Source organism: Botrytis deweyae (genome assembly GCF_014898535.1).
Source record: "Botrytis deweyae strain B1 chromosome Unknown BDEW_012, whole genome shotgun sequence".
Lineage (NCBI taxonomy): Eukaryota > Fungi > Ascomycota > Leotiomycetes > Helotiales > Sclerotiniaceae > Botrytis > Botrytis deweyae.
The window spans coordinates 1,055,359-1,076,458 of record NW_024066219.1 but is presented as its reverse complement, the minus strand read 5'-3'; the positions used below and the strand labels follow the sequence as shown (position 1 = coordinate 1,076,458).

The window sequence follows — 21,100 nt, the reverse complement described above, 5'->3', positions numbered from 1 at the left end:
TGGCTCCACAGCTTCTTTCTCTCTCTCTCTCTCTTTCTCTCTCTATACCCCCTGTGTGTTGCTTCATCTGAAACCTTTTTGCCGATTCTTTATTTCTACATTTATCTCCTTCATCTTGGATTCAAAGCAACTAAATATTGCAAACATCAAGGCATATCTACAAGGATATTGAATCAACATCTAATCATTCTTGACCTACCACATACCAATACTCTACGTATTTGAAGAAGAAAATTGAGGATGAAAGTCCGAAGAAAATTGAGGATGAGAGTCCCGACTCATCTTGGGGTTGAGTTCAAGACTAAACCCGTTGCTAAACGAGATGTCAAGGACAAACTGGAATCAAGAGCTACTGAACAAGTAGTGCAAGGAGAATTTCGTTTCATTCAAGAGTTTGAATCTTTCTGGAGAGATGGCAAGAGATTTGTTCATGGTCCTGGTATGTTTGACATCTTTGCATGTTGTTTAATTTTGATGGTCACACTACTGAAACTGCTTTAGACATTAGATACTACAACACAAGAGTCCCTGAGTACAAGGAAGAATGGAATAGTAACGATTGCTATTATGTCTCAACCATGGACATCAAATCTCTATCTTATGTCGATACCCCAAAGACAGATCCACACTTAGTTACACACATAAGTGAAAGACAATGGAATCTGCCTCGAAACCATCCACATCACCTACTCAACTTTCCTCAAGGTATGTATGATATCATTTGAAGCATAGAAAGTTTGAATACTAATCTTACTATTTACAGAGGTTCTCGATCTGATCCTGGGCTTCACATTGGTCATCAAAGATCATACTATCACACCCGATGTCACTTCAAGCAACAAAAAGAATTCATATAAAATGTCACAATCGTACACATTGGACGGCCAGAGATATAAACCAGGCAAGAGATATAAACCACCAAAGTTCTTTAACATCGCCCATCCGGTTCCATTGAGTACCATTATCACTAAGAAACATCATGATTCAGAAGGCGCATACTTCATGCTTCATGAAGTTTACCGTCCAATGATAGATGCAACAATACTTCGAGTTTGTAAGGCTATTTCAGTTCAAGGGACAAAGATGTTGTATGAAAAGAATACATTTCAGTTCTCCATGACGCAGGTTACCACCACTGCATGTCCAGGATATCTGGTCTCTGGGAAAGTCCACAAGCCCCGTGTGGTACTGAAACACTGTAGACGAAAACAATTGGATTCCGTCCCTATCCCTGATATGCCAAACCATAATGGGTACTTGCCGATGGCATTTCAGGCAATTGAAACACAGTTGCCATTATTTGATCTTGAAGAATATCTCTACCACGATCACTTCATCCGATTCTTACGCGTCATTGGTCCAGCCAAAGCTGCTATGATCAAAAAGTTACATTTTCACGGATTAACTGTCACACATGAATGTCGAGGTCCTAATCTTCGTCCCATTCCAGCCCAAACCCATCAGGACGCCCACTGTAACTGCGAAGACGACTTGTATGACAGCCTTTTCTTATATATTCCGTTAATCAACAAGTTCTGTACCAGTCTCCAAACAATGGTGATTGGCATTGGAGAAGACAAAATGTATATGCCATCTTCTCTCATACAATCACAGACTACTGTTAGATTTGAAGCTCTCAATGAGCTGTTGAAAACACTGAAGACGGTCCGTCGTCTTGAGATCTATCAATTGAAGGAAGCTAATCCAAACTACTTTGTCTTTGAGATTGGATCGAATAGGATAGCTCACACTTTCCTTGAACTTTATAGTAGAAGAGTTGTAGAGCTGGAAAGAAAGGTCACTAGGTGGTTCAAAGAGAGAGCAGATAAGTGGGAACATGAGGAGATTGAGAGGCAGAAGAATCTTATGACTTTTGAGACACCACCCCAAACAGGAGAAGAGTAATGATTGCATTGGATTTCCCTTGATAGAATTTCAGCATGGATGCTCTGGTCGAACAAAATCGTGTCACCTCAAATCTCTAGTTAGTATTTTGGGACTTTAATCAATATTCTTTGTGTAAAAGTCTTGTGGAAAGCAAGGGAGTGAGTTCAATGACAGATGAGTGGATTGCTGAGGATTCTATTTCTAACCATAGGGGGTACAATCTAGATTAGATTCAATACCACATTGCCATGGATAGTATTGGCCTTCCTACTTGCTCAGCCTTCAATGCAATGTTTAAGAGCATAACTATGTGATAGAAAAATGAACAATGTTTGACTCTGTGGTCATAATCTCAGGAAACTGTTTGTCATGACATTCTCTTCTTTATTCTGTTATATATACACCTCATCCACAGTATCAAAATATCTTGAAGATTTTCATTTAGGTTTATCCCACCATGACTAAATAAACAAATGTGAATAATGAAAAAACAATTTCGAGTACTTTGCTGACAGCCCATAGTTCTCAGTTGATATGAGGGTAAAGAATTTCAAAAATAGAATAAGATATATAAAATCCGAGCGAGAAGCACCAATAAACTGCCAAGGCTCATTTATCTCGCTAATCAGTGTCACATGCAGTTTCACCTGAAATGGAAGGTTCCCAGGACTTAAAGTCTGGTTTTTAACAACAGAAAGTAGCTTCCTTTTCAAGGTCAAAGCGGCTACTATTTTCTTGTGTTATTTTAAGTGCCGGTAATCATCTCTTTGGACAACCTTTGGACAACCTTTGAACAACGCCATTGCCAAATTATTTGCTAAGCAATTTTGACAAATTGAGACTCGAAAGCTACTGCCAGATTACCAGATTAAATCATCAAGTGAAATCGTGTATTTCTATCAGGGGAAGCCAGAAGGAAATGGGTACAAACTCAATTACCACAAATGATAACAGAAGTTTATCAACCTCTATTTACTTTGGCTCTTGGTAAGTTTGAATCCACAATTACAAGTACTCCACAAGGGATGCAAATGTACTCCATATATCTAATAAATTTACAGCGAACCTTAAACCTTTTCCACTACGGAAATTCAGGTTTCGCTGAACCATCTATCAAATCCAAGTTACATCACGATGGTGCGACTTATCGAACCTTCACAGTCGCAAGACATCAATGTGATCTCAGCCCGTACAGCACAGAGCCCAGCCACTTCTTCAAGTGAGGAGGAATCCAATCAAACGAGTAGAATGGTTTCCAAGAGAGTTATTCCAGGCACAAAGGCTGCAAGAACCAACGCGAAAAAGCGATTTCATCATGGGATTTGGATTGAACCATCAGTTAAAGAGTCTGACATGGATTGGAAACCTACTGATGAGCAGTTGACATTTGCGAATGGTATCGGCTGGGGAGATAGTCCAGTCTCGAAAACAGTCGAGAATAAGATGTTCAGGCTTTTACGGAAGGAAGTTAGTGTAACGGAGGGAACAGATGTGAAAGAGAGGACAACTGTTAGAAAGCGAAAGGCAATGAGTATACCTGCGCCTGTTCCAACAGATGAAACGCCTGATAGTACTGATAGACGAAGTCAGAGGGTACGGAAACAGGTCAAAACATATAATGACAGGGCCTTAGCTAGGATAGCTGTATCTTCCAGGGAGGAGTATCGAAGTGATAGTGATGATCCAGAGAGCGCAGCCCAGGAACAAACCATGTCACCTATACAGCCTCAAATAGCGGTGGAGGATCCAGTCGGCTCACCTGCTAGATCGGAGGCCGAGTCTTCGGACAGGGAGCCTGAAACTATCGAGAGACGAAGTCAACGAGCCCGTCCCATGGTCAAAACTTACAATACCAAGATTCTGGCTGGCACAGCTGTGCATACTCCGGCAAAGTACATAAAGAGTCAGACTTGAGGGGTTGAAGCACGGCGACTAAGAATGGTATCTGGACGAAGCCGAAGAAGGAAAAAGGATTAAAGTTTTCTGTGCCGTTGGCATAAGGTTCAAAGCTTGAGAAGCGTGGATATGGGGAGTCTCGGGAAATACTAGAAGCTTATGGTACTCCACATTGTCATCAGTGTCTTTTACCCTGGATGTTGCTACTACGGTAATCTTTGGCTTTCATGTATTCTGATAAGTGTGCGTAGAAGCGCAGAGAACTGACTAATGGAGTGGAGATCAAGACCGGAGGAAATATGTATTGATGGTCTCAAAGATTTTTCTTGTACCATGCTAGCCAGTCACTTTCAAGGCGAGAAAGGAGTGTCACTGGCAGCACTTGATCAACGACTAATGTAAGAAAATGTGTTGATTCGCGTGCAAAGGATCTTATTACTTTCTCGAGATTATTTCAGGCTATCAAGGAACGATTATTTAGACTGCACAGCCTATCAAATACAAAATTGGCTACTCAGAATAAGACTTGAATAATTCAAGCTCGAAAACTATTGGCTTGCAGTAAAGAAATGTTTGACAAATATGTGTGAGCTCAACTAAAATTGTTGTAAAGTATTGGTCCATCCAAACTTTCCTCTTTCTGCCTCTTCCTTCTAAAACGACATGTGTTGATACATACCTACGTAGACGAATCACCTGTTCTATTGATCAAAGACTCAGTAATAAAACCATTCTGATGAGTTAACTGTGACCCATAGTTATGATAGTGACCCTCTAGACTAATTTCTACCATTTGAAAACCTCCTTTTATGTGTTCGAGTGCAGTCTACATTCTTTAGAACCCTCCGCATATGATTCGCTAAGACTAATAATCACTAAAGAAAGTTTATTGGTGAGTAGGGAATTGCTTTTGCGAAGTACACCATCGAAAACTTGATCAGAGATAAAGAGGTCGAGAAGAGTGGTAGTCGGTTTATTTTTGACGCTAGTATGTCGATTTCTACCTTGTACAACTATCTGTATTAATATGTACTCTAGATATAAGACTCTATTACGATAAACAACAGCGTCGTGGCGAGTTGGTTACCTTCCTTTTCAACTCGGAGTATCGTAAAGCACCTCGGCTCAATGAAGTCGATAGAACCTCTGACTTGTTATTGCGTTGTCGTCAGTTGCTTTGTCTAGACCCTATAGATTCTTGGAATCTACCGACATCTCACCCTCGTCATATCCTGAAGTTTCCAATAGGTACGTAACTGCACTTAAAATCTACGTTGGTGATATTGTACATGCAAATTGTATTTTCACTTGTGATTTTTCATGGCTGACTTTTGTGTTTAGTATAGAAATTATCAGCAGAATCCTTAGTTTCATTCTTGTTGTAGAAGAAGAACAAGGCTCCTTGGTCTCAGACGCAATTACCTGTAACCTCAACAGCCAGTTCCTCTATCGAGAACCAGACTACAGTGTTCATTATTCCGAATATATTGGTCCTATATGTCAAACAGATCCCTGGCTTTACTCGCAGTACTCGATTCGATTCCGAAGAAAAACCCACAGCTTTTGCAAGCTCGAAACAGGCAGTCAGACATTGGTGAAAATGAATCATCTAGTTGACGATCGCTTTATCGACGCAAGTTGTTTACGTGTCTGTAAAGACTTTTACAATATTTGTTCAGCGCTACTTTATCGAGACAACAGTTTTACTTTCACTACATATATATCCAATATTTTAAGTTCAGGAATTGGAAGCGCGTGCATGGTAGATGAAAGTAACTCCAGAAAAAGAAACCAGTATGCGAGATTTCGGACGCCTGATCCAAGTCTGCTCTCTCTCAGTGATTGGAATGATGAAATTGGTAAAGGCATTTCTCAAATCAAGGATCCTTTCACGGTAGACCGAATGAGTTGGCTGTACTACGACCCATTTCTTCGATTTCTTCATTCTATAGGTTTGAAAAATGCAGCCCTCTTGAAAACGCTTCAATTTACTGGAATAGCCAGAAATCATACAAGCCATTTACCTAGAGATCATATTGCCGCCCTACCGTCAGATGACATACGACCTATTTTACAACTTTACGTCAAATTTATTAACCAACTATGTCCAGGGATACAGCAAATTACCTTGAACATCCATCCAGAAGAAGGTGGGGACGGAAATCTCGAAAAGGATCTATCTCTACTCTTGGGAGATCATATCAGGGAGCTGAAGACTGTCAAGATATTGATATTACCTACTGCTGACAGTAGTAGTCAGTCTGAGAAGTACGTTTCCATGAAATTTCCCCTTGCAACAGAGACAATGCAATGGTTTACAGACAGAACAGCGAGAAGAGTAGCTGAGGATCGGAAACTCGCAGGATTTATGCTTTAGAGTTTTATGAGGTAGGATTTGCATCAGGAGAAGATGCTTTCTGGGAGCGGTGTTGAGATTTCATTTCCCCAGTTATGTTAATATTTCCATGAGGGTATACAATCAAAGAATATTTTGAGAGTTCTTGTGATATGGCGCAAGTGATCCACTAACAAGTGACTAATAGCTTGTTTCGAGAGTAAGAGTTTAGCTCAAACGTCCTCGAGTGCTACTCAATCTCTATGACAACGAATGCGTTCAATACTTTACAAATGCGATTGAGTATGGAAAGACAAAGCATTTTTTGTGGGGATTTAGAAATTTTCATTATTATATATTCATACCTGTCATTAATTTCTATATAAAAGTGTATAAACTTCTCAGCATTCAAATTTTTTATAACTGATTTCTTAGGCTAAAACTTCAAGCATCGTATAGATTACTGTATTTGTTAAATCAGATAAAACTCGCTATCTGAACAATACAGGAGGAATTGATAGTGGAGAAACCAAAGTCTAGGCTAGCATTTTTTAAGCGAGCGCGGGGTTTCTAGTAAGGGGGTTTTGAATTTCTCCCTAAGAAACAGTTTCGTATCGCAGGATTATAATATAACCATTACAGTCAAATTACTCTCAATTATTAGCTGATTCAAGGATGATTCAAAGAGGAAAATACTATGCAAATGATACGGATTAATTGACCGCGGCTAAATTATCACCGTTTACCGCGCTCGGCGAAGCAAGCAAATGGCAGCGAGACATCAGAAATCGCACCAATGTTCATGAGCCTCAATAAGGATAACATGAAGCGCATGCTTATACTTGGTCGCTTAGCCGTACAAGTTGCTAGTGCTATTATATGATTCACGATCAACTAATAATCATTAATCGCATTATGTGGTACGTTGTGAATGGAGAGGTAGATTCTAGTACGGCATCTTTATACAGATTGAATTATCTGCTTAAAGCTTGATATAGGACCGTACGAGTCCGTATTGCTGATACATCATTAGCAATCCGCCAACCATGAAATAGATCTATGATACATTATTAGCTTTAACGACGATCTTTGTTGAACTCTTTTGCTACGGTTGTTGATGGTACCAAGAAGACTTCCACAAGTACTTATATAAGGAAATTAACTTCCCACCTCAGAAAGTTCTCTTGCTCTCCTTCTCATCTTTCATCAATAACTTCTTTGATAAGGACTCCCTTCTTCAACAAATTCGGCTAACAAGAACTTCATCTACTAAGAATTTCATTTATCAAGACCTTTATCTTACATACAAAATTTCAGATGAATTTATTAAGTTCAGTATCAGGCCACTTCAATCTTCCGTTAAGACCAAAGATGTCTGCAAAAGAGAAAAAATCTTATATGGAGAAGCAAAATTCTCTGAAAGAGCAGCTCCGCGCATCTACCGAATTTCCAGATCTTACTCCTGAGGAGGCCCTTCAGAAACGAGTTCTTGCTCGCTGGATCCATAATCAATGGTTTGTGAAAGATGGAATACGCCATATCATTTGCAGAGGCATGTATATCACTGAACAGCTTTAATCATTCAATGTATACTAACTTGATGATCATTTTAGATATTGAATACTACTATTATAAAGCCCAGCCTCGACTCTGGAAAAATCTTGAACGTTGGAGATCAACGACTGAGACTCAGGTTTATGTCGATTATTGGGACAGTCCGGTTCCGCTAAAGGATGTGGACCGCGTGACTAAGGAGGCACTGGCAGCTCGTGAAGCAATTGGTATTCATCCAAGTGAGGGGGGTTGGAATCTACCGAGATCTCATTCGAGACACTTGCTCAACTTTCCGCAGGGTAAGTTTGCTATCATTAAACTCTTATGATTTCCCAAGTAGATAGTGGCTAACTTTTGTTCAACTTATAGAGATTCTGGACAAGATTATTGGTTATAATCTCATTGTCGGCGAGGACGTAGGCTCTATAGCCCCTAGAGCAATGACTAGTAACAAAAACAGCGACTACCAAGAAGCCCATTACCAAATCGCTCGCCCTCCTTATCCTGGACCTGTTCGCCAAGACCTCCCATGTAATGGGTACCGTGTGTATGCCTTTGCTGAAAGATATCATCCATCCATTGCAATGTTTGGAGATACTTTTTTCGAGAGAGGACCACAATCCATCAAGAGAACAGAAATGAGCGATGAATTTGGGCCTTACATTCAGATGCAGAATGTCTTACGTCCAATGATTGATTCAAGCTGTCTCAGAGCATGTAAAGCTTTCCACAGTTATGGTACGGAGATGTTGTACAGACATAACACTTTTACGTTTGACATTGCAACTTATAGGAATCCGCGAAAATTTATGATGTACGATCAGGATGGACCTCGCTCAAGCTCGACCGTCCTCAAACCAGATAGACACATAGAGAGTGTTGGAGTACGACAGCCATATAACGAATGGTTAGCCGAAGTTAAAGACGTAGTGTCTCAAGTAAAACAATCTGTTAGCGTCAAAGATTTAGCAGGCTGGGCTTACCAAGATCCCTTCGTTCGATTCCTTTATAACATTGGCCCGGAAAATGCGAAGCTTATCAAAACTCTCCAGTTTTCTGGAACTATGAAAACTCATCGCTGCGATCCAGGAAGAGATCATCATAAGAATTGTGGCGAGGGTTTCATGTTGAACTTCCTCATCTATCTACAATTTATCCGTGAGCTTTGTCCGCACTTAGAAAAGCTTGTCTTGAACATCGCTCCGGATGTTCATCGTCGTTACGACAATAAAGAATGGTTGAGATGGTCTAGCTTCCTGGTAAATCTAACTCCGCTCCTGAAAGATCAACTTAGAAAGTTAGAGACAGTCAAAACTTTAATTCTTTGTACCCGGAATGAAGCGAAACCAACTGAGCAGAATCATCTTTATGAACCAATGAAGTTTCCTCTTGCTGTAGAAACATGTAAATGGTTTGAGGATAGGGCAAAAGGTTGGGCATCAAATGCTTAAGATCATTCGAGAGTGCTCAAAAGATAATATATGGATATCAGGTTGAGAGAGTCAAGTCAAGCATGATTTGGTTTCATTGGACGAGGGTGCTAGGAGTTCGGTTCAGTCTTTTGACCTGTGTATCTCCAGGTTTTTCAGCAAGTAATTAATGGACTCCACTGATACATTATCATGAATCATCGAACATTATTTTACACTTACAATCGTGATTCAACAACTTTGTAGAGTTTTACCCAAATAGCGATTTCACTGACAGCTAACGACCAACCCCGTGCACGTATAACAACAGGTGACTTTGAAAAGCTTGCTTTAATTGTATTCCTATTTGCCAACGAATAACTCTTCCAAAATATATAAACACCTTGCATTCATCACCCTAACATTCAGTTCTCATCATTCAAAAACATGACTTTACTGAACTCTCCCGTGAATCGGATGGAAAATTTTGAGCAAGAGAGGGCATGGAATAATGTAGCCGCTGTTATTGCGAGTGATGAATGCGCAAGTAAGAATTGAGCAGAGTGAATATAAAGATTCGTATAGATTCCCACTGAATTACACCATACGGCATCTCGAGTGTATACGCTCGGATTTTTCATTTGAATATTGATGCGCTAATGCGTCGCTTCATGTCTGCTGTATAGACTAGCGTCGAAACAAGCGAGTCGAACTATTTCCCATGGCTTCATAAGCTCCCTTCCCTCCAAGATCCATTCCTACAAAGTTTTCTACAACATCAACTCGAACATCAATTTCAACATCAACACCAACTTCCAACACCAACTTCCAACACCAACTTCAACTTCAATATCAAATTAACATCTCATTTCACCCCTAACTACATCAAAATGCCGGCACCTATGCTTTATGGCCGCACTATTCCGTTTGGACCTTACACTCCAGAGGATCTAGTACAGGCACGCCGCGAGAATCCAGAAGAGAAGCTGGCGTCCAGGGCTTTGGAAAAATACGCCCACGCTAATTGGAACGGATCAGCCAGCAACAAATGGTTCTGGAAAAACAACTGCCGCTACACTTGCGGTGATGGTATGTTTAAATCACAGTAACAATCTAGTAATTTTAAAGATTTCTTGCTTACTTTGATCATTTCAGACATCATCTATAATCAGATCTGGGTACCCAGAACCAAAGAAGTTCGTTGTCCTTACAACGGTAAGAAGTACTTGGTTCCACTGGGTGGTCCCCCAACGCTGTCACAGATCGATGTACCAAAGCCACAGAGGCTTTCAAAGCTACTTGCTCACAAGAGCGATATGGAATGGTGCTTGCCTCGTGATCATCCCCGTCATCTTTTAAACTTCCCGCAAGGTACATTAACTCTAAAATTCCGATTGCAAACTGAATACTAATCATCTGGACACAGAAATTCTGGACGCAATTTTTGGGTTCACATTGAGCACTCAGAATTTCATTGTTGCACCTGATGTCTCTACCTCGAACAAGATGGACAAGTATGAAGACTCTAAACTCCATTCAACCTACACGTTGGTGGAGGCAGGTTATCGTATGGCTCAACCAAATACGCCTCATTTCGAATCTCTCGATATAAGCACAGTGATACACGAGCAACGATATGATGCACAGGGAAAGTACTTCGTTCTTCGCAGAGTTTGCCGCCATTTGATCGACGCAACAATTCTGCGGGTCTGCAAGAGCATCTGTGACCAGGGGAATGAACTTTTATATGCAGGAAACGAATTCAAGTTCTCAACAACAAAGACCGGCAAATTGGGTGCCGCAGAAAGCTTGTTTGAAGATGGGTTAATTCCAAGCCCTGGGTCGCATAGGTCATTTTGCCAGGGAAGAGACTGCCAAAAAGCCACAGAGATACGACAAGAAATGGCCGATGATGCTATCAGTATCATACAAAACAGAACACCGGTGCAAGATCTGTACTTTGATATGTATCACGATCTCTTTGTACGATTCCTTCGTGCCATTGGGCCAAGCAAGGCCGCGATGATCAAGACTCTGCATTTTAGCGGACCCATCAAGCAACACTATTGCTCTCAGGACTCCAGTTGTACGAAAGCTTACAAGTGTTGCGAAGATGACTTGATCGAAAGTCTTCTTTTATACATTACTCTCATCAAGAAGTTTTGCAAGAACTTGCAAAAGTTAGTAATTGTCATGAGGAAAGACTTCGAAACAAGCGATAGCTTCAGGGGAGGGCGAACATTCTATGACTACGAAGAACGAGGACGCCAGTGCTATGCACGCCTGCAAGACTTGCTAGAAAATCAAATCAGAGAGTTGAACACGGTTCAACATCTAGAGGTCTATGAGGTTCACCGGGATGAAGTAGAGTGTGCGAAAGAAACAGAGGCATGGTTTTCTGAGAGAACTCGCCTGCGGGGACTTGAGGCACTTCAAAAGGCAAAACTGTAGAGCAGAATGCAGGCTTTGACTTTTGGTGATGATAACGCCAGTAGCTCTGTCGAAACTTCTGTTTGATGTTTCGGAACCAAGGCTAATGCGTCACGCCTTTCAAGGGACAGCACTACCGATGATCAGGCATTCATCCAGGGAGTTAAGGTGCTGGATTTATAGCAAAAATGTCTTTTAATAATTGAAACATCACCCCACACTCAGATTCCAGGTGCTTATATTTGCAAAATTGTGATGAAAATAACGAATCAACTGTTGAAATGACAAGCTTTTGCCCACTGACTCTGTTCTCAACTATGGGACCATTGATTTATAGTATCAACGAGCTTTGACTAACAATTTACAAGTAAGTCTTCACAAGATGTAGATCAAGTACTTCTTGTCGTTTCTTTGAATTTACTCTCTCTTACTTCCCCTGTCTTATTCGAGTGTTGTTGGACCGTCTCATTGTTTTCTCTGCTCTATTGTATAACTCTATACCCATACTGTGTCGATAAAGCATCGAGAGTGGACAAGATGTACGCTTAAAAGCAATGAGTTGACCGTTAGGGAATGGTACTGTGTTGTGACTAACCATGGATCATTTTCCCGTGTTTCCAGTGCCAAAAGTCGGCACGTGTTTCAACTTGTATTTCTAGCAATATCTGGCTTCACTAGACGAGATACATGAATTGAGTGAAGTAGAAGAAAAGTGAATATGAAAGGTCTGGCCAGAACGGGAAATTGAAGTCTGGCACGTGCCTTTCTCAGTCTCATGCCTCAAATCTCAAATCGAATGTCAGTCACAAACTTCAGTTCAGTTTCCTGCGAGATCAAACCCAACATCAATCACACAAACAAGAATGTTCGAATGGATTGATACCATAAATTGATAGTGATTTCTTCTCTCTTCTTTTGTTTCTCTTCAATAAATTCTCCATTCTCTCTCAAAATTGTGTATTGCCAGAACAAAGATGCCACCACGATTTTCTCCCCGTGTTCCGCGCGAACATATCAGCAATCTTCCGCCAATGACTCAACACGACCTTGATGCCGCACGCAAAGAATTTCCAGAGGAAAAGCTTCCATCAAGAGCCCTGGAGAAGTATGCGAAGAAGCATTGGATTGAAGATCGTTACTTTTGGAAGGATAATTTTCGTTATGTCTGCGGCTCTGGTATGTTGACTCAATCCAAGCTCAAAGAGTAACTTTGATTGCTTGAGGGTGCAATATACTTATTTTGTCAATCGCAGATGTTCAATATTTCACAGCTACCATTCCTAGATGCGAAAGGAAAATTAGCTATGACCCGAAGAGAATATACCACGTTGCTAAAAATACTCCGACATTAGCTATGATCGATCGACCGAAGAAGAAAGGACTCCAGAAATTGGTCGCACATCAAAGTGAAGGCGGATGGGCATTGCCTCGAAATCATCAGCGGCACTTGTTAAACTTTCCTCAAGGTAAGTTGTTCGTTTTATAATGAATTCATAGACGATGAGCCCCTCTTCAATCCCCAACTATCATAATTGTTCCACACTTCTTTCATTTCTTTCCAAGAAGACATGGTTTTATTGTTCGATCTTCTATGGAAACGGGAAAATCGATTCTACAAGACTCCAGAGAGTCCAAAAGAAGATTTCATGAGCATAATTGCGCCAAAATTTCTCATGGTATTATGTATTCATACATTCGTTGTTGATTGCTATTCTATTATTCACCGCTGATTGTGCTTGACAGAAATCATCGATGCAATCTCCGGCTGGGTTTTGACAATTGAGGATCATGCAATAACTCCAGACGTCACAACATCAGATTGGGCACAGGTTTTTAAGTCTCATAAGACCTATTCCCTGGATGGTGAACAGAGTCTTAAATCAGAACTCAGCTTTAACACTATTATCACACAACCTTGCAAAGATCAAGAAGGAAAATACTTTGAGCTTCGAAAGGTATATCGCCCCAAGATAGACGCGACTCTATTGCGAGTGTGCAAAAGCTTCAGAGACAATGCAACCAAGTTGTTGTATAAGGAAAACGTATTCCATTTTACAACCATGGATTGGAGTGAAGCCGGTAGTCCCATTTCTTGGATTGATCGCGAGAATATACGCAGCTGGAATATCGAGGGGATCATACAGCGCCCGTTGCATGAAGTTCCATTACTGTTCACACGAGTTCACGTGACAGAGCCATTTGAAAGTTTCGAGCCCGACTCCTTTGCCGTTAATGACGCTATTCGCTTGATTGAAAGCTCGGGGACTCCAGTACTCGAAGACTGTTGGGCTGCATACAGCTATCACGACCACTTTTTCCGCTTTCTCCAAGCGATTGGCAAAGAGAAGGCTGGAATGCTAAAGACTTTAAAATTCAGTGGAACAGTCATCCTACACATGTGTGAGTTCAGCGGCTCTGCGCATGCCCCCAATGGTTTAACAAAATCGTTGTGCTCTAAGGACCTGGTCGATACCCTTCGTTTGTATATTCCGATCATCAATAGGTTCTGTACCGGTTTGGAGAGGCTAGTGATTGAAGTGCAGAAAGACCCCCACCAAGACTGGTCGTTACTACTTGACTTGGGTTCTTTGGACTCGGCCGAGAGTGTTCACCAACAGTACATAACCTCCCTGCTCGAAGGAGAGCTCCGAAAACTCAAGACAGTAAAAACACTGGAAGTGTATGAATTGTTTGAGGTCGAGGACGCCGCCTCTGCAGCAGAGCCTTTAGTCGATGACCCCGAGCCCAGAAAACTCATGAAAAGAAAGAAGCTTGATATTGCAGAACCGACGATAGTATGGTTTAGGGATAGAGCAAGCAAGTTGGGTAATGGGAAAGGAGAAGAATGAAACAGTAGCAATGAGGATATCTTCAGGGCGCCTCAAATTGCATGATGAAGGATATTTTATATATGTGCCAGGGAAGGCACTGAATGGGGGATGAAGAAGACAGTTCTGAGGAAAGTGCTTTTGCTTTCAGGGATTGATGATGATCTTGTAAGCGGTAGCTAGAATGGAGAGAAATTGCACCTAATTAATAATAGCTTGTGCTCGTCCACGTGAAACTCTCTCAAACGGGTGTTCACCTGTTTGTGTCCGCAATTTCAAGCATTCAAAGTCTCGGATTGTTGATATAGATATCCTGGGGCGATATACCTTTCGAAGCTCAAAGTATGTCCCTTCTTGATCTTTGCAAGGATACCTCAGTATTGGTGAACCGGGCGGATGTCCAAATATTGTTCGTAGATTGGTGATAAGACATTGACAATTCAAAACACTCAGTCTGGTCTTCATATAAAACATAATGAGTGATTTGACACTGGCCCATGAATTTTTGAAAGTTGGAGATGCCTTGGACTTTTGGATCTCGTTCGTTCCTTCAATCGTGCTTGGTGACCATTTGCTGCCCCCTTTTCACATCCATCTTGCCCTCTTCATTCCTCGTATCGTCTTTATTGAAACATTACCACGAACTCTAACATCTCAACAACTCATACATATCTCCGGACTCTTATCTCGTCACATGTTCCAAACACCAAGAGTGAAGCGGACTCATATAGCTCTCCATATCGTCTCACTCCATCAATCTCATCTTAATGTATCATGAATATGCACCGCTTTTCTTCGAAATCACGATTCGAAAAAGGACAAATGGAAGAATCAGTCCGCAATCACGTGCACCTGACTCAAAAATTGGGGCTAGAGTAACCTTACTAGCGCCAACAGATCATGACGGCATCTTTGAGTTCCTCCCCACACTCCGAGACTCCCAACCTTTACTGACATCCTTCATATGAACATCGATTTGTCCTTAGAATAAATCTTATACAGAACATTAACGGATAACCACTTTATACATCATGTACCAATTGTGAAAATTCCGTCTCATATCGCAACGAGATCGCCACTTTCAAGTATAAATTCACACCTTCCACATGCAGATGTGAATCATGATCCTAACATCATACCATCAAAACCCCAACTTCAAATTCTCGTGCGCCGCGTACGTCAACCACATCTTTCCGCAATAGACAATACACCCCATACCCAAGAACCGGGTGAGGGGTCGCAGATGTCGATCTTTGACGTCGATCTAGGACATGCATATTCGGCGCACGCGTTTGTATCGATGTGGAAACGTGGGGTGCGGAGAAGAGCGCTCGGATCCAAATAATGCTTCTCTGTATCGTGTCACAGCGGAAAGAGATAAATTTCCGCGTTTTTGTCACGAATGATATTCCTTTTGAGTGGAAAGAATGCTCCGAAGTTGATGGCTATCTTGCATTGGCGTAGATCATCACCATGTAAGTAATACAGCATCAAATAAGTATATCGACCCTTCTTTCCTTTTTTTTTCTGCTTCTTTTCATACCCCCTACCCCAATTCTTTACAAAATAATGGCATCATCATCGCACCATGACCACACTCCTAATCCCGTCCTCTATATCGGCAACCCCTTAGCCCACGCTCATACCAATTCCTCCAACTCAATATACTTTGCCCCCTTTGCTGGTGCTCTCCAGCCCGGTCTGTATCGAGCTCCCAAGAAAAACATAGCGAATCCTGCACCTTTAGGACTTGCTGCTTTTGCATTGACGACATTTGTATTGAGCTTGATAAATTGGCATACGAGAGATGTTTCGGAGCCGAATATTGTGGTTGCGTTGGCTTTTGGGTATGGTGGGTTGGTTCAGTTATTGGCGGGGATGTGGTATGTTGAATTCTCTCATATCTGTTGATTCGGATTAGAGTGTGTGAAACTTTTGCTGATGAGGAATGACGCAGGGAAATGGCAGCCGGAAACACGTTTGGTGCCACGGCATTAAGTTCCTACGGAGGATTTTGGATATCTCTCGCGATTATCTTGACACCAGGTGGATTTGGAATTCAAGCCTCCTATGAAAATCCAGTACATTTTTACTATGCGTTTGGATTTTTCCTTATGGTATTTCCTATCTTCTCAGTTATACCCCGTTCACCACATAAGTCTACCAACTAACATTTCTCCAGGGCTGGTTCATATTCACATTCATCCTCTGGATCCTCACCCTTCGCTCCACCGTCGTCTTCTCCTTTCTCTTCTTCATGGTCGTTCTCACCTTCCTAATGCTCGGTCTCGCCTACTTGTATCCTGGAGAAGCAGGTCCAAATGTGGCTTTCCAAAAAGCAGGCGGAATGTTTGGACTCCTAGCAGCGTTTGCAGCGTGGTACGTGACGCTAGGTGGATTGGCAGATGATTCGAATAGCTTTTTCACGGTGCCAGTGTGGCATTTCCCATGGAGTGATAAGGGGAGAGAGACGAGAAGGGAGAGGAGTGGAAGTTTGGAGGAAGGGAGTGTTGGAGGGAGGAGGAGCGAGGAACAAAAGATCAGACAAGCGAGTGCTTAGTTGAGGGTGGGTGAATGTTGATGTGATCGGAAATTGATCTGAACGATATTTAAAATGGGTAGATGGGTGTCAATACTCTGTGGAAATAGTTGCGACGATGTAGCGAATGTTTGTAAAAGTTTGAGACGTACATATACCATGCATGAAAGATTTGTAGAAATAGAAGAAATGAATAACAAAAGAGATGATCCAATTGAGAATAGTGTTATCAATGGCCACCACCATTACACTTGTCTTTGAAGCAAGGATGACGTCAAAATCATTCACTGTCAATATCAAAATTTTCCTCGCTCTAGACTATCAGAACTGATGTTCCGCGCTGGTTGCTAGCGGTATTCCGCATGAACCGGAGAATTGGTGAACTTCAATTATTGGGGCCGTGATCGAAGCTGTTGCAGATACTGAATGTGATATCGTTATGGGGCCATGATCTCGAAGGAAAGACTTGAAAGGAAAGATTGGTTACTAGGTACCCAGAGTCCTTCTTTCTGACCGACTTCAATTTCTTCGTGCTTAAAAGTGGCAGAAACTTGGTAGCTCATCGTCGTTGGAAGACTTTGTCGCACAACTTGCGAATAGCTTCAATAATCAAATGACATCCCACACGAGAATCCCACCACCACAAATTCTTCTTCACAACCCAGCCCAAGGCCAAATCTGCAATGAAAAAAAAAAGATTCAAAAACTGGTCAGACGTCCATCAACACCCACCCCAATCCAGACTCCCAAGAGAACCAAAAGAGGGTCGAGATCATCACCACTTTCTATACAATCAAGCCACTGTCTCCAGCCACTCAAACGCCATCCTTGCGGAAAGAACGAAAGCAAAAACGGTTTCACTCTAGGGTATCGAGGATCGACTCATCGTCCCAGTTGGAGTCTGTGGCTCTTGTAGAGAACACAGAAGAAGGACGTTTACTAAAGAAATGATTCTTTGAAGTATTGTCGATACTTTTTTTCCCTGAGGGTCTGGGGACGAAGGGATTTTATAGAAAATGAAAGTGGTCTGTGCGTGGGAGAAGCGAGTGCAAATGCTGCAAACATGGATGGATTGGGACTAGGGTGGAAAAATCTGTAGGAGAGTGGGGCGGGAGATGTGTTTGGACTCTGGAGATGTTTTTGGGATGAATTTTTTGGAGGGGGACGGATTAGCCTTGCTGCGAGGCTGGACTTGGGATGTGCGGCTGTGTGCACATGGCTGTGTGGCTGTGTGGCTGTATGGCTGTCAGTATGGCTTGATTGGTAGATTTATTATTACCTACCTAGGTATGTATCCTACCTCCCTACCTAACCTTGGAAGTTGTCTGTTATATCCCTGCTACTTGGTGAATGGTCTGTTCTGCTTTGAGTGACTTCAGTCCTTCTTCATTCCTCACTCTCATGACTTCGAAATGCTCAACCAACCTGTTTGAATTGAATTGTGAAGTGATCGCTTGGGAAATGGCAACCAGACATTGCGAGGCTGTCAGCATTATTTCCAGTTCTGGCAATCTTGGACACTTTCCCTCGTATTGCTTTCGTTACCTACTCAGTATATATTCGTATGCTCCGAATCTTAACAGAAGAATACGCTCAAACTAAATGTTCAGGATTATTCGCAAATGGCATCAGTACTAGGTAGGATAGGTAAGCTTGAGTTGCGAAATGTTATTCGAGTATCGTTGCAAGTTGCTCTCTGGCTCAGAATTGTGAACTTTGAAGTCAAAGATGTTGTCATTGATTCTATATACCTCTCACAATCTTTGGATTTGAAGCTTACTACTTGGCTCAATGTACTTGTGGCTTGAGTATTGATCAACATATCATATTCCTTCAAACCTGGAATTGAATTGATCTTCAATGAAGAAATACTTGTCCTCTTGCTTAGCCCTACTCTAGTGAGTTGGCTAACCTGACTCATCGACTATAAAAGACTTCCAACTTTCAACTTTCAACTCCAACTCTCAAGTTCTAAGGTTTACTTCAAAAAATACTTCTCCTACATATTGATACTTTTACAAGTATCAATATCTTCTTTCTCAATCCACCTTCGATCGCTAGTGTTACCCACGAAGAGTGATCACGCTACTTGAGTTCCTGAAAGGCCATCTAACAACGGTCGATGATTCATACATTCATTGTCCTCCTATCGTGGTTCATTTCAGCAGTCGCAACTGCAACTTTCATCCAATATCTTACTACTTTTTTCAAAACTCTATATACCACATTTTCATGCAACATGGCACCGAAACGGAGGTCTAAGATTCTCAAACTTCTTCCTTCAAGGGTCAGGAAAATACTTCCTTCTGGAGCTGCTTCAAAAAATTCAGATGATAAATCGTCTGTTGCCAATCCATTTCCATTTCTACAACTTCCTGCAGAAGTGCGGATTCAGATATATGAGCAACTTAGTCCAATTTCGAAACCTAAGTCCAAAGAATTCTTAGTGATCACACGGGGTCATTCAAGAAGAGATCCCGAGCTTGTAACATGTACTACAAAAGGGTGTTCAGAGGAAGATGATAGTCGTTGCTACCCAGAAATACTATGTTTGAATCGGCAGATTTATCATGAAGCCATGCCACTGTGGTATGGGGTCGATAAATTACATTTCTGGATAATAAGCCCAGCAAGCCCAGCAAGCCGATTCCACAAAAAAAAAAATCTACCGCGCCATTTACCTGACTTCCTGAGATTTATGACGTCGCTTCGCATCGACATTTTTACTGAGGATGATGATACATCATTGGCGTTAAAATCACGGAGACCAAAGATGTCTAAATTTTTAATAGAATTTGGAGACCGTTTGGCTGAACATGGCAATCTCAAAGAACTTCACATTCGCTTCTCATTGCGAACACCAATACCACTTCCACCCTCCGCAGCTCCTTCACATGTTCTACGCAGTCTTTTGGAACCTTACTTGGTACCTTTTCGAGGAATATCAGGACCATTGAACCTGACGACATCAATCGACGTACGAGAAGCGCATGAAAGTAATCAAATCAACCATGAGGGAAGGATTTATGCATCGGTGGAGGAAGATGCACGTGCGTATCTGGACACTTTCGAGTCTGAAATGCGTCAAACCACGAAGTTGATACATTGACATGCTACAACCATCACCCGCATCTCCGCTTCCGCAAAATCATTGTAGAATTAAGTCTTACGTGTTTTGATACGAATACACCGTCCCTGAATACGAGATATCATCAATCAGTATTTGACCCCTTTCGGAAACTTGGAGAGATGGTAAATCGATCTACTCAGCAGTACTACATCTCAATATGATATTGATTGCATAGTATTTCCCGATCGCAAAACTTGTCCATCACAATGTATTCTCCATCTATGCGACGAAGGAATTTTTGGCACAATGTCGGTGTAATATTCTTTGTACAAAATCAGAAGCTCAAGTCAGATGTCTAGTAAATACATTTATATAGATTTTTATTATATTAATAGAGATATTAATTAATAAATCAAAAAAGTGATTTTCGATATAAAAAAGTGATCTAAAACAGGGGTGGTCAGAAAGTAGGGTATCCAACTTAGTTATGAATATGAATAATTTACACGCCGCCTTCAACAAGCGAGCAAGAGGCACATTAGAATCGAGTCGAGTCATGACATGTGATTATATAATTATGTAGGGAAATATTAGATGTATGGTGACTTTTAATGTGATAGTGGGATATTGATATCATTGAACATATATAGGAGCTTTTCAGTGATGACCTTACGCATTTTGTGTGGAAAGTTGAGGATTTGCTCGCTTTCGTACAGGAGTGCTGTGGAGGTTGGATGGGTGTAGTGGTAGGATGAGGTAGATTTTGTGGATGTGATGCTTTTAACTTTTCTGAAGAAGGCGGTGATTGTATAGTGATTGTATAGGAATGGTTTCTGGGAGATTTTGTAGAATGGGGAATTGCAAAGTTGGGTACTGGGGTAGTATTAAGATATGTGGTGTTTCGTGATCAGATGGGATATCCGAAAGTTTACGGCAGTTGTTCGATTTCTTTGGCGACGTATAGAGTGGATTGGGTAATTTGTTAAACACTAGGTAATAGGTATGAGTAGATGATAGCTATGCCGATTATTGAATTGAAAATCGGGCAATGGAAAAATCGTCAAATGTGAACTTGGCGATGAAAGTCGTATTCAACATCATTTGGACAATAAAGTTTATGTCGAGCTGAAGATGGAAAATTATTGATAGTGG

The 21,100-nt window shown here is 41.4% G+C and overlaps 7 protein-coding genes across 7 annotated transcripts; all 7 read left to right on the top strand.

Moving 5' to 3' along the window:
* Positions 1–264: 264 nt before the first annotated feature.
* Positions 265–1,905, top strand: EAE98_006149 (uncharacterized protein; the record flags this gene model as incomplete). Its single annotated transcript, XM_038953771.1, has 3 exons — positions 265–439; positions 502–705; positions 764–1,905. 3 exons carry the CDS (start codon positions 265–267, stop codon positions 1,903–1,905), a joined length of 1,521 nt encoding a protein of 506 aa, XP_038810166.1.
* Positions 1,906–3,021: 1,116 nt separating this feature from the next.
* Positions 3,022–3,801, top strand: EAE98_006148 (uncharacterized protein; the record flags this gene model as incomplete). Its single annotated transcript, XM_038953770.1, has 1 exon — positions 3,022–3,801. One exon carries the CDS (start codon positions 3,022–3,024, stop codon positions 3,799–3,801), a length of 780 nt encoding a protein of 259 aa, XP_038810165.1.
* Positions 3,802–7,489: 3,688 nt separating this feature from the next.
* Positions 7,490–9,123, top strand: EAE98_006147 (uncharacterized protein; the record flags this gene model as incomplete). The annotated part of the gene is made up of 3 exons (XM_038953769.1): positions 7,490–7,632; positions 7,691–7,971; positions 8,042–9,123. 3 exons carry the CDS (start codon positions 7,490–7,492, stop codon positions 9,121–9,123), a joined length of 1,506 nt encoding a protein of 501 aa, XP_038810164.1.
* An 848-nt stretch (positions 9,124–9,971) lies between these two features.
* EAE98_006146 (uncharacterized protein) lies at positions 9,972–11,532 on the top strand (the record flags this gene model as incomplete). The annotated part of the gene is made up of 3 exons (XM_038953768.1): positions 9,972–10,170; positions 10,237–10,452; positions 10,508–11,532. 3 exons carry the CDS (start codon positions 9,972–9,974, stop codon positions 11,530–11,532), a joined length of 1,440 nt encoding a protein of 479 aa, XP_038810163.1.
* Positions 11,533–12,485: 953 nt separating this feature from the next.
* Positions 12,486–14,360, top strand: EAE98_006145 (uncharacterized protein; the record flags this gene model as incomplete). The annotated part of the gene is made up of 3 exons (XM_038953767.1): positions 12,486–12,687; positions 12,765–12,977; positions 13,255–14,360. The coding sequence occupies 3 exons, from the start codon at positions 12,486–12,488 to the stop codon at positions 14,358–14,360; spliced, it is 1,521 nt and encodes a 506-aa protein (XP_038810162.1).
* Positions 14,361–15,908: 1,548 nt separating this feature from the next.
* On the top strand, positions 15,909–16,899 carry EAE98_006144 (uncharacterized protein; the record flags this gene model as incomplete). The annotated part of the gene is made up of 3 exons (XM_038953766.1): positions 15,909–16,222; positions 16,297–16,456; positions 16,522–16,899. The coding sequence occupies 3 exons, from the start codon at positions 15,909–15,911 to the stop codon at positions 16,897–16,899; spliced, it is 852 nt and encodes a 283-aa protein (XP_038810161.1).
* A 2,218-nt stretch (positions 16,900–19,117) lies between these two features.
* Positions 19,118–19,987, top strand: EAE98_006143 (uncharacterized protein; the record flags this gene model as incomplete). Its single annotated transcript, XM_038953765.1, has 1 exon — positions 19,118–19,987. One exon carries the CDS (start codon positions 19,118–19,120, stop codon positions 19,985–19,987), a length of 870 nt encoding a protein of 289 aa, XP_038810160.1.
* Between the last annotated feature and the right edge of the window lie 1,113 nt (positions 19,988–21,100).